At 46.9% G+C, this 13,114-nt stretch overlaps 1 protein-coding gene across 33 annotated transcripts in view; it reads left to right on the top strand.

Annotated features, from left to right (window-relative positions):
* LOC116820233 (protocadherin gamma-A4-like) overlaps window positions 1–10,888 on the top strand; it is a 393,116-nt gene extending 382,228 nt beyond the window's left edge. For 32 of the 33 annotated variants that reach the window (XM_075068012.1, XM_075068021.1, XM_075068024.1 and 29 more), the window contains exon 4: window positions 8,040–9,036. In XM_075068012.1, the coding sequence (XP_074924113.1) occupies window positions 8,040–8,266 (227 nt within the window). In that variant the 3' untranslated portion in view covers window positions 8,267–9,036. Of the gene's footprint in view, window positions 1–8,039 lie in introns of all 33 variants that reach the window. The other variant, XM_075068013.1, reaches the window with a different exon arrangement.
* The last annotated feature ends 2,226 nt before the right edge of the window (window positions 10,889–13,114 follow it).

Below are 13,114 nucleotides of genomic sequence, written 5' to 3'. Positions count from 1 at the left end.
CAAACTTGCTGAGGTGCAATCCATGCCATCCTCCAGTCATTAATGAAGATATGAACAAAACCGGCCCACGGACCGACCCTTGGGCACTCCGCTTGATATCGGCTGCACAGACAATGCAGCCATTGATCACTACCCACCTGAGCCAGCCTCAGACATCTTATAGTTCAATCATCCAGCCCATACTTCTTAACTGTGCCTGCAAGAATACCGTGGGAGACCCCATATCAAAAGCTTTGCTATAGTCAAGAAATAACATGTCAATTGCTTTCCCCTGATCCACAGAGCCAGTTATCTCATCTTATAGAAGCAATTAGGTAGTCGGCATACTCCTTGGTGAATCCATGCTAATCCTGATCACTTTCCTCTCCTCTGAGTGCTTCAGAATTGATATCCTGAGGACCTGTTCATATTTTCTCAGGGACTGAGTGAGGTTGACTGACATGTTCCCAGATCCTCCTTCGCTTTTTTAAGATGGCACTACATTAGCCTTTTTCCATCATCCAGGGTCTCCCCCAATCGCCCATGAGTTTTCAAAAGATAATGGCCAATGGCTTACAATCTACATCCGCCAACTCCTTAGCACCCTTAGATTGCATGGATCCAGCCCCATGGACTTGTGCTTGTCCAGCATTTCTAAATAGTTCCTGAACACTTCTTTCTCCACAGAGGGCTGGTCACCACCTCCCCTGCTGTGCTCCTACTGCAGTAGTCTGGGAAGGTGACCTTGTCGTGAGACAGAGGCAAAAAAAGCATTGAGTCCATTACTTTTCCACATCCTCTGTCACTAGGTTGCCTCCCTCCTTCAGTAAGGGGCCCACACTTCCCTTGACTTTCTTCTTGTTGCTAACATACCTGAAGAAACCCTTCTTATTACTCTTAACATCTCTTGCTAGCTGCAACTCCAAGTGTGATTTGGCCTTCCTGATTTCTCCTCCCTAGTCATTTATCCAGTCTTCCATTTCTTGTAAGCTTCTTTTTTGTGTTTAAGATCAGCAAGGATTTCACTGTTAAGCCAAGTTGGTCACCTGCCATATTTACTATTCTTTCTACACATCAGGATGGTTTGTTCCTACAGTCCCAATAAGGATTCTTTAAAATACAGCCGGGTCTCCTGGATTCCTTTCCCACTAATCATACTGGGAGATCAACAAAACGATGTCCAGTAGCCTTTTGACCACATTCGTTCTGTTAATCATAAACTTGTAATGGGAGCACCACGTGAAGATTTTCGTCTTGCCTCCGATTCTATTGATGACAGGGAGCAGACTAGCCACCAGCTTACTCTCTCTATCTGTGTGGGTTCTGCAGGGCTGCCCTGAGAGCAGGGTATAAACGCACACCTTCCGTCAGTAAAGGCAGCAGAGCCAGAGGCACCTATTTCCACAGTTCCCGAGGAGTGCTCCACCCCTGCTCACCCCAGACTTGCCCCACTCCACCCTTTTCCTGAAACCCCCATCCTGCTTCTTCCCACACTGTCCCTCCCCTACCCCTTCCTGCACCTGCTCTGCCCCTCCCCCACCTTCTTCCAATTCCACACTCACCCCAGCCCTCTGCCACTTCCTGCCCCACTCCTCCTTCTCTCCCCAGCACCTCCTGCACACTGCTGAACAGCTGATTGTGGTGGATGGGAGGGCTGGGAGGGAGCGGGAGGAGCTAATCACGGGGCTGCCAGTGGGTACTGAGCACCTACTATTTTTTTCCTCCAGCTCCAGAGCACCCACAGAGTCAGTGCCTATGATAACAGCACCTCAGAGATTTCATCTCTTCTTTTGGTATTTTCTCTTTCTAGCATATGGAGGTTTAAGTGGGGGTGAGGGCAGGGAGGGGAAGACTAATCCAACCATCAGTCCCTGACCCCAGGTGCTGTGACACCTGAGCTTTGCTAGCCAGTTGAAATGCTTCCATTTACACACCCACTCTGAAGGGCCTAAAGCTCTTCAGCAGTTTGAAAAGTCAGGGCTTCTGAGAGTCTGAAGTGATTTAATTTACTCTTTTGCAGACTGAGGAATACCGAAGATCATTTTTAAATCAGGGACTAAATGCTAGACACATGATGGCATCTAATTCTAGGGACTCTCTGTTTAAAATGTTTTGGATAAAATCTAAATTGATACGATGCAATGTGTAGAGGAACAAAAATCTGCTTTGATTGTGGTGGTAGAAAAAATGAGTGAAATAAAGCACAGGATAGTCCTGCCTGGATTTTCAGACACCACCTGTCTGCAAGCCGAGGCATGGCTTTCTATGCTGCACTATACATTGTTAAATAAAGGTCTCTATATTTGGTTTACTGAAAGCCCCAACAGCAGCCGCAATGTCAAGTGCTCAAGTTATAAGCCCCCTAAAGCTTGTTGTCTTAGCCAGAGATGAGCTCAGTTTGTAAAAGAAACAGAGACGTACATGAGTTGGTTATTTTTGTCTAACCTAAGATCCTGGATAATTTAATTTATTTTCCTCATTTTACTTTGACCATAAGAGCTTCAAGACAATTTACCATAAGTGGCAGTATAGAGGGAGGTTACCTTACAGGAGTGTCAGGGAATCTGAAGCTATATAGCTTTCAAAGTGGTTACCATTTTAGTCTGTATCAGCAAAAACAGCAAGGAGTCTTTGTGGCACCTTAGAGACTAACAAATTTATTTGAGCTTATGCTTATGCCCAAATTTGTTAGTCTCTGAGGTGCCACAAGGACTCCTGGTTGAAGCTATATAGACAGCCTGTAGCGATGCGCGGCTCACTGCTGCAGCACCCCCTGCTGGTCTCTCAGGGAATTAGCTCATCCAGCCTCCAGAGGCCCTCTGCAGGCCGGTGTCCCACTGCCACTTGGCCCCTGTGTCCCTCCCAGACCCGGGCCCCTGGCCGCACATCCCTCAGCCTCAGGGGCTCCACTCCCCGGGGAACCCCCAACCCTCTAGCCACAGCCTTGCCTCAGTTGTAGGCTACTGCCAATCACCAACTTGCCCCCATGCCCTGGGGCAGACTGCACTGTTAGCCACTCATCATAGGCAAGATTGGGTCTGGACCTGCTGCCTCTCTCTGCAACCCAGTGCCTCTGTGGGGCCTTGGACAAGGCCCTGCAGCCTGGGGAGTTGCCAGCTTGGAGCTCCCCAGCCCCTCTGGCCTCTCCCCAGCCCTGCCTCACTCTAGGCACCCTGAGCTTCCAGCAGCCAGGCCCCTCTCTCTCTGAAGGCAGAGAGAGACTGACTGCTCCTGGCTTCCCTGGCTTTTATAGAGCCAGCTGTGGCCTGACTAGGGTGTGACCATGGCCGTGGATGCGTTCCCCAATCAGCCTAGCCCAGGGGTCCCCAATGCGGTGCCCACAGGCACCATGGCACCCACCGAGGCGTCTAAGTGCACCCACGCACTGACCGGTGGACGAGCACTAAGTGGATGACCCTGAAATGCCGCCGACAAGCAGCGGCATCCAGAGGCATTTCCGCTGAAAATCGACAATGCCTCTGGATGATGCTGCCTGTCAGCAGCATTTCGGCGGCAATACCTATGGACGTTGCTGCTTGTCGGTGACATTTTGGCCAATGCTCGTCCACTGCCACCATCCTCCGTGGCTCGTCATCTGGTGCCCACCAGATGAAAAAGGTTGGGGACCACTGGCCTAGCTTATCCCCTGCCACAGCCCTCTCCCAGGGCTGTTTTAAGCCCTTTGAGGCAGGAGCAGATGACCACCTGGCTACACAGCCTATTGTGTATGTCTCTGTCTTATTCAGAACTGCAGCAATCTTGAATTTGTATTGATAAATGACTGAATACAAACTCTAAGATTTGTTACCAGCCAATAGGAGTTGAAACACTCTGCTTGCAGAAAAGCAGCTTAGTGCTGAATTAAACATATCTGTTGTCTTGCTGTTCACCTGTAATTTTGTGTTATGTAAAAACAGCACATTGAGCTCACTGGTGATTCTTAGGGTATGTCTTCACTAGCAACATTAAAGCACTGCCACGGCTACCCTTTAACGTGGCTGTGTAGTTGCAGCACTGGCGTTAGGAGAGCTAAAAACCACCCCCACAAGGGGAGTCCCAGTGCTAGTGCACTGTCTACACTGCCACTTTACAGCGCTGAAACTTGCAGCGCTCAGGGGGTGTTTTTTTACACCCCTGAGTGAGAAAATTGCAGTGTTGTGAAGTGACAGTGTAGACAAGGCCTTACACTGGGCTAACTGGCTCCTCAGGCAGCCTGTGAACTTCAGACACTTTCCTCACTGGAAACCATGCTGATTCCTGATGTTTATTTCATCTAAGAAACCTGGTCTTCATCCTGATTACAGCCCCTCTCCCTCTCCCTCAATCCACAAGGCTTGAAATACTGTACATTTTCAACAGGCAGCTGGGATGATTTCTCTTAGTAACTTTATGACACAGAAGTGGGTTGGTAGGTCACTGACAACTGAGGAGACAGATTTCTGTGTCCTCAGTGAATGCTCTATTTAAAGGGATACAGAAAACACATACTTAAAACTGCAAAGCCCCCTCCCCTTGCTAGTCTGTCTCCACTGAAATGAAGCGAATCAGCACAGAGAAAATTCCGCCCCGCCCCCCCACACCATGGAATGAAATAAGAATCAAACTGCAAGCAGTTATCTCATCTGCAGTCAAATCCGAGATTGTGTCTAAAGTGTTTAGTTCACCCATGAATACTTTGAAGCACCTGAAGGATGTGTTAATGAACTAGTGTATTAATTGTTGAGATTAACAATTACAGGTCTCTGAGTACATTTTAAAACAATGAGGAGGTAGAAGATGTTTAAACACTCTCCACGGAGTGCACTATAAAACCAAGGAATAAATAGTTAGCTTTGTGGATTAACAATAAATATAATTAAAATGTATATGCCCTCTTCCCCCATATAGACTCTTAAAAGCAATGCTACCCAATTTCAGGAATCATTTCTAAAGAGAAACGTAGGCAAGTATCCCAAGACTATATAATTCAGTGGGAAATCATAAACCACTAGAGAGCCTGACCAATTCCACACCAGAGTCCAAAATGGCATTTCCCTGCAGTTTGGTTTTGTATTTTCAAAGCCCTTGTGAGCTTCCACTAGCAGTTCTTGTGCGCTTTCCCTTGGGCCCTTACACTGCGTTCCTCTGACACTTCAGGCCTCTTCTTTTACTGCTAAAAATCAACAAGAAAACCCGTTTAGAATGCTACAAACTAGACCCTATTTGGTTCAGTGCAAATATGTCCCGTTATTATGGTACCCTGTTACAGTGGAGCAGGGGATCCCCAAGTGGGAATTGGCTGGGTGCCAGCATTAAGATCTCCATCACCAGCTGATTGTCTTCAGTAGTAGAACACAGATCTTTTGCCCAATTATTTAAAAAAAAAGGCAAGGCAAATATTTTCAATTAAAAGGTTAAAAATACAATTTGAAAGAAAGATTAAAGAAGAAAGGAGAACAATGAGGGTAAAATTCTGGGCAGGACAATTGTATAGTGCTCAGTCTTGCTCGCTCACCCGCACTGATCTCCAGATCAGATCTGTGCTACTGAATGCAAGGTCAGTAACTATTCAGGTAGTTCCCATGCATGATTTATTTAAGGATAAGCACCTAATACTACTGGGTTGGATGAAGCTGTAGACCAGGTGTTGGCAGTCTTTCAGAAGTGGTGTGCCAAGTCTTCATTTATTCACTCTAATTTAAGGTTTTGCGTGCCAGTAATACATTTGAACATTTTTAGAAGATCTCTTTCTAGAAGTCTATAATATATAGATAAACTACTGTTGTATGTAGAGTAAATAAGGTTTTTAAATGTTTAAGAAGCTTCATTTAAAATTAAATTAAAATGCAGAGCCCCCCGGACCGGTGGGCAGGACCCAGGCAGTGTGAGTGCCACTGAAAATCAGCTCAAGTGCCGCCTTTGGCATCTGTGCCACAGGTTGCCTACCCCTGCTGTAGACCCATTATTAACCCAGTGATGTCAGCAGTAATCAGGAGAGAGTCAGGGCAGTGGTGTGTCTGTGCTGATTCTATCCCTAGGAGGTTTCTCCTCCAAAAACTGATACAGTATGTCCATCTTGCATGTGATTCCTGAGCTAGGGGGGAAATGGAGCTAGTGCAAGGGTACAGATTGCCTTACTGCTCCAAGGTTTTTCTTGAGCTAACAGAGTTCTTCTCCGTGGGGCATTTGAGTCACCAGCATCAGTTATTATCCATTTTTTTCATTCTGCAGACTATTTTGTTAGAAAAAACTTTCCTCCTAAATACACAGTCCCCTAGTACATGGATCTCAGAATGTTCCATGGCTAATCAGGAAAAATTGCACAAACAAATGATGGTCCATAGGCCACTCTTTGAGAACCTCTGATCTAGATCACTTCTGGTAGGTAACTTCAGTGTCCATGCGCATGGTGACTCCTCTGAGTTAGCCACTCCTTGCATTATTACAGGAATTCCCAGCTTCCTCAAGTCCTCGCTGTGCTCTGTGATTCACAGCCTGTATTACAGAAGTTCTTCCCCCTTTTCCCACTTCCATGTCTCTCTCCTGCATTCTATTCAAGTCAGCATTACAGCATAGGAGTGCCCTGCTTTGCTCCTATAATATCAGCACTACAGGAATCCTTCTATTTATCTACCTCCCTCCTATGCTCTGCTCCCCAGCTTAGAATTGTAGCACAGAACCATGACAGAAGCTACGGCAACTGTATTTATCACATTATGCTCAACTTCTGGGGACGACTCAGTGCTGCTGCGCTATAGGAATGTCCTATTACCCCACATATGTTACTCTCCAAATTAGACCCAGGCAACAGCAATACTGGGGCCAGGGTTAAAATGGTTAGAAAGAACTGCTACATATGACATTACCCAATGATGGAATTTTCTTAGTGCATAATAGTTATGGCTTGAGTAGTTGGTTTAAATACCTTGATAATGCTCTGGTTTCTCTGGATGGGGAAGGAAAGTATTTTGAATAATAGGTGGCAGATGTATACCAAGGTGAAAGGTATTGAATTTGTCAGGCAGGGAGCAAAGTGCGACTACCTTAGCCCCTTGAGGCTAGCTAGTGATGGGTCTAGAGCAGCCATGCAACAAAGACTGATGTGCCAATACCAGACTGGCAAATGGTAGGTGTTCCAAACCTAAGAGTTCGGCAATAAGATTAGATAAGCCTGTAGGATTTCTCTCCATCACTGCACTGTCCTGAACATGTAAATGACAGCACCATTACTAGCAGCAACGTGTCCTGAGCAGAAGCAGGGATGGGATGATCAGATGCTGCACTCCCCATTTAATCAGGGAGCACCAAATAACTGTTCCAACTCCAGGAACTGACCTGCCCCTGCCCCCTCTCTTTTGAGAGTGATTTTTTGGAGAGGGAGAAGTATGGATTTTAACTGTTGATAGGAGCTCTCTTGCTTTCCCACCTCCCTGGTCCCGTGCCCTGCTCCCCATTCTTAGATATGGACTGGAGCTGCTGCTGCTGCCCTGTATGCCGTCTGTGCTCTATTCCTGACACCCATACCACAGCAGGTCTTGTGCTGCTCTGATAAATAGTTATCCTTCTATAATAGAAGGCTCTGATATTTTGGTTTAGAAAGTTGCCTCTTGTTTATCCAAAGAAACTCATTTTACTGTCAGTGTAGTGGCTCATCAGTAGTAATTCATTTGTGTTCCCATTCTGTTCCCATGTTGTAATCGCCCCCTTTCTGCCAAGAGCCTTTGAACAGATCTGCTCCTTTTGGTATATTAATCTGCCCTTCATCCTCTTATGAAACATTACAGTTTTGCACAATCTAAGGATGATCTTGTGATTGAAGCTCTGGACTAGCACTCAGTAGATCTGGCTTCACTGCCTGACTCTCCCACTGACCCCCATGTGACATTGTCTTTTTTGTCTGTGTAGATTGTAAGATCTTTCAGACAGGGACTGTCTCTCACTGTATGTCTGTGGAGCACCTGGCGCAAAAGGCCTCAATCTTGGTTGATGCCTGAAGCTCTACTGTAATAGGAATAATTAATAATAAGTTGAGATTTCACCCTTGTAGATATTAATGATCTTCCCTCCTGTGCCCTGTACAGAAGCAGCTGATGGGAACTCTACACTTGGAGGAGGAGCTGGCACTATGGGCCTCAGCACCAGGTATGGCCCCCAGTTCACACTGCAGCATGTCCCTGACTACAGGCAGAATGTGTACATCCCTGGCAGCACTGCCACCCTTTCCAACTCCTCAGGTAAACGAGATGGAAAGAGCTCAGGATCTTCAGGTGGAAACAAGAAGAAGTCTGGGAAGAAGGAGAAGAAGTAGAATTGACAGACCATCAGCAGCTTAGACCTACAGGACAGACCCCTCCAGCACTCCCCCAAATCACAGCCTAGGATAGAGGACGAATGTGAATTTTGTGATGAAAAAGCAGGAAATACTATGAATGTATGTCATCATCAGAGCTAGGAGTAGGGGCTCCTACTATTAGTCTTCGTGATGAAAAATAATTGGAAACAAAACAAAAACCAAGTGCCCTGTTAATACTAACATTTTTTACTATCACTTGGGTAATTTAATGTGCAAGGTTGTAAAATCTTTTAAACATGTCTTCGGATTTGGTTTTCTCCAGAATGGTCCAAGAAAGCTATGAGGCTTGTACTTGGCTTTGCCCAGTGTAAATAATTGTAACATGGATTTTTTTTAATTTATATACCTTGGATCATTTAAAAAAAAAAAGTTCCCCAGATTAAAACTCATGTTCCATATTTTGATATTTAACTTTCCATTAGTGAATCTGACCCTGAATAACCTTGAAATGGATTCCTAGTTACGAAGTTGGTAGGGAGTGCTTCAGTTCCTGTTTACCTATTATCCTGAAAGAAATAAGTGTTTACACTGCATGAGCCTATGGGAATACGGCTAAGATGCATTTTAAACATTTTTTTTTAAGTGTGACCAGTGATGGCCTGAAATATGAAACAAAAATAATGATGTCTGAGAGACAGGGAATGCATTCAAACTGCAGTGGAAAAGATCTAAGTGCAGAGCATGCCACTAGCATTATTGAGCTCTGCAAAACCTGTCCATATTGATTTAGAGCAAATTCATCTCCTCAGTTCCTTGCAGTAAATATTTATATGTATAGTAATGTTTTCCTGGAACTAAAGTTAAGAAAATCTAAGTCCCCTGCTGTGAGAACAAGGAGCTACACAGTTCCTTAACACAATGATATAGCAAAGTCCATACCAAGGAATTATATTATCAGAGAATAAACTCTGATCTATTTGTATGGAATAGAGACTGAATGTTTCACATTTCTGCACATTGAACTGCATGCAAAATACTCACCTCACATCTACGGTAGGACAGCTAATTCCACCAGCTCTAGGGAAGTCATCATTGCATGCATGTACAGCATGGTGTAAATACACTGTCAGATAAGTGAGTCTCAGTGCAGGCCAAGCAGTGTCTATCTGGGAGTGGAGTTCAGTAATAATTGGCACAATGTGTTATAAAGAGTCATTGCTCTGGCCTAGAGCAGTGATAAGATTTGCACATTCCATGTCTATGCAGAGCAGCCAAGGAACAGCCTTTGTTCATTGGCCTTCAGAACTGGATACTCAGTAAGTGACAGTTGATTTGACAGGACCAAGGGATCCTACTCACAGATAAGGGACCCAAGAACTGGAGCTGAGCACATGCCACTCACTGCAAAGCCAGTGAGTCTGAGAGCTGCTCACAGGAAGGCCCAGGTCAGTCAGGTGACTAAGAGGTAGGATTCTGATACCGTGAAGGATACTGCCAGACCACGCACTCTTTCCAGCCCAGACTGTAACTGTACACAAGCAATTAGATGTGACTCAAAATCCACTGGATTTAGTCAGAAATATGGACAAGACTTTGCCTTGTTGTTGGTACCATTGGTATTGGGATTTTTACCACATTGATAGAATAGGATTGTCAGGAAGTAGGGTCTCTCCACTATGTGCCCTTTGTAGCTATGTACTCTGCTCACTGTTGGTCCAGACACAGCAAAGAGAGAGCGTGCAGTGTGCCCTTACAATCAAGTCAGCTTGGCATTGAGTCCCCACAAGCACCTAGTCAGTGAGGAAGGCTGTATTGTACCCTTAAGCCCCTCTTCAGCTAGAGAAGGGGGATGCCCTTTACACTAGGCAGGCTTCCCATATCAAAGTAAGTGGGATGGACCTGGGAAGGCAAGGACAAGATACACGGATAGCGATGCCAGGATTGTTTTAACTTCTAATGAATAACTCACCTGAGAAGATCCAGCCTTCTATGATCACTCAGGTTAAACCTTCTCCAAGCAGCCAGTGTGCTTGCCTGCCCTGACGCAGCCCAGCCTCCGGCAGTATTCACCAGAGCATTGTGCACTAACTGATGCCTCATTAGCCAATTGCTATCTCCTTGTGTCTAGAAAAACAGAACTTGTCTACGCAAAGAACTTGTCTGTGTATGATTTTTGTACTGATCCCAGTCACCCTCTGCGGTGGCTGCACTAGAAACAGTTTACACAGTTAGTAAGGCTTATACAAACTAATGTAGTTATTATGTGATCCTTCTAGAAGTACTGTAGATGAATTGTAGTGTTTATATTTCCTTTTAATCAGCAATCTGAGGTAGTGTAGAGAGTGTTTTGTACTAGTGGTGTGTTATTTTTATCTCAGTAAATAACTTGTGGACATCAGTATTTTCAATTTCTCTTTATCTTCTTTCTGTGTGATCTGTGCTCTAAGTGTATGTGAACTGAAACACACTTGTCCTTTCAATGTGTCTAATATTGAATTATACTTATATATTATATAAATGCTTATATCCTTCTTAAATCCATATAGACCAATGTTCAATGTGCTACACGCAAGTTTTATACTCTAATATTTATATTGCTTTTCTTTGGGAAAAAATAATAAAATGGTTTCTTCTGAACTGATTGTAAAGTTGTTCCTGAGAGAGTCTATCTGCCTGCCTGCCTGTCTGCATGACTTTCTATGTGACTGCTGTGTCTAGGCTGCAGTCTTAGGTGACTAGAATGGGTATAGTAAATTATCATTCAACTTTCAGAAAATGATACAGAGGCTCATGCTGCGGGGTTTATTCCTGTGTAATGTAGTGAAAAGTGTGAATTATCCCTTGAGCATCGGTGCTTGGTCTCCTGGCCTCTGTGGCCCCTGGAAAAGCATGGCTACGAAGGATGCAGGCAGCCCCCTGAGGGGAATCCATGGAGTGAAGGGAGTAACAGCATTCTAAGTACTGCAAACTTAGGGCTAGTATACACTGGCAACGTTAAAGCGCTGCTGCTTTAACATGGCTGTGTAGTCACAGCAGAGCCTAGCGCTCTAAAAAAACCATCTCCACGAGGGGTTCCCAGTGCTGGTGCACTGTCTACACTAGTGCTTTACAGCGCTGAAACTTGCTGCACTCGGGGGTGTTGCAGCACTGTAAAGTGCCAGTGTAGACAAGCCTTCAATCTGCCTATGTTTGCTCCTGTTGCCGTGGACAGGCTTGTGGAGAAGAGAGAGTGTGCCATAGAGCTGGCAGCGGAGAGGAGTATGGGAACATACATTCCACAGATGGGAAATTTCCTATGTTTTAAGGCCAGGGAATTGAGAGATTAGAAGAGAAATGTCCCTGTTTTCTGTCCCCATCTCTCCAATCATTCTGACAGGGCCCAGTGCCCCCTCCCCACCAACCCCACAGTCATTCGTGACAGCTCCCATTGCTACCCCACCACCTCTACCACCAGCAGTAAAAAGGCCCAGTGCTATTCCACCAACCCTCTCCCATCACTGACAGGGCACAGCATTCCCCCAGCCCCCTCCCCCGTCAGTGACATGGCCCAGCATTCCCCCACTACCTTAGCCACATCACTGACAGGGCCCAACATTCTCTACTCCCCTCCCCAGTCACTGACAGAGCCCAGCATTCCCCCAGCCCCCTTCCCCGTCAGTGACATGACCCAGCATTCCCCCACCACTCCTAGCCACATGACTGACGGAGCCCAGCATTCCCCCTTCCCCCTCCCCCATCAGTGACATGGCCCAGCATTCCCCCACTACCCTAGCCACATGACTGACAGAGCCCAGCATTCCCCCAGCCCCCTCCCGCGTCAGTGACATGGCCCAGCATTTCCCCACCACCCCTAGCCACATCACTGACAGGGCCCAACATCTCTACTCCCCTCCCCAGTCACTGACAGAGCCCAGCATTCCCCCAGCCCCCTTCCCTGTCAGTGACATGACCCAGCATTCCCCCACCACTCCTAGCCACATGACTGACGGAGCCCAGCATTCCCCCTGCCCCCTCCCCCATCAGTGACATGGCCCAGCATTTCCCTACCACCCCTAGCCACATCACTGACAGGGACCAACATCCCCCATTACTGACAGGGCACAGCACCCCAACACTTCAATCCCCATCAGTTACAGGGACCAGCCCTCCCTCACCACCTCAACCTGTCAGTGACAAGGCTCCAACACCCACCTCAATCATCCAGGGCCGCCCAGAGGATTCAGGGGGCCTGGGGCAAAGCGGGGGAGCTGCAGCGCTTGTACTCAGCTGGCGGCAGTCCACGTCTTCAGCAGCACTGAAGGGCCCCCGCCACTGAAATGCCACCGAAGACCTGGACTGTCACCGGCCCAGGGCTCGCGTGGTCCCTGTGGGGCCCAGGGCCTGGGGAAAATTGCCCCACTTGCCCCCCCCCCAAGTGGCCTTGCAATCATCACTGACTGGCCCCAATGTTCTCCCACCACAACAACCCCATCAGTGATAGGGTCTAGCTCTCCCCATCACTGACACGGTGCTGTTCTCCCCCTCCCATATCACTGACAAAACCCAACTCTTCCCCTCCCCCAGCACTGAGAAGGATCAGCTCTCCTCTCCCCAAGTAATGAAAGACCCAGCAGCCAGCACTTACCTTCCTCCATCTCTGATAGAGGGTCAGCGCCCAGGCCTCCCCATCCTCATCAGTCACAGGGTGCTTTCCTCTCCCTCTCCCCCATCAGTGCAAAGCCCAGCCCTCCCCCTCCTCCATCACTGATGGGGTGCTGTTCTCCCCTCATCACTGACAGAGCCCTACACTCCTGCTCCTCCAAACATGGAGAAGACTCAGCACTCCCCTATTCTGTTCATGAAAGACCCTGTATTCACTTTCCC

The sequence above is a fragment of the Chelonoidis abingdonii genome, chromosome 7, assembly GCF_003597395.2.
Source record: "Chelonoidis abingdonii isolate Lonesome George chromosome 7, CheloAbing_2.0, whole genome shotgun sequence".
Taxonomy (NCBI): Eukaryota; Metazoa; Chordata; order Testudines; family Testudinidae; genus Chelonoidis; species Chelonoidis abingdonii.
The sequence above is the reverse complement of the archived record's forward strand: the minus strand, read 5'-3'. Positions and strand labels throughout refer to the sequence as shown.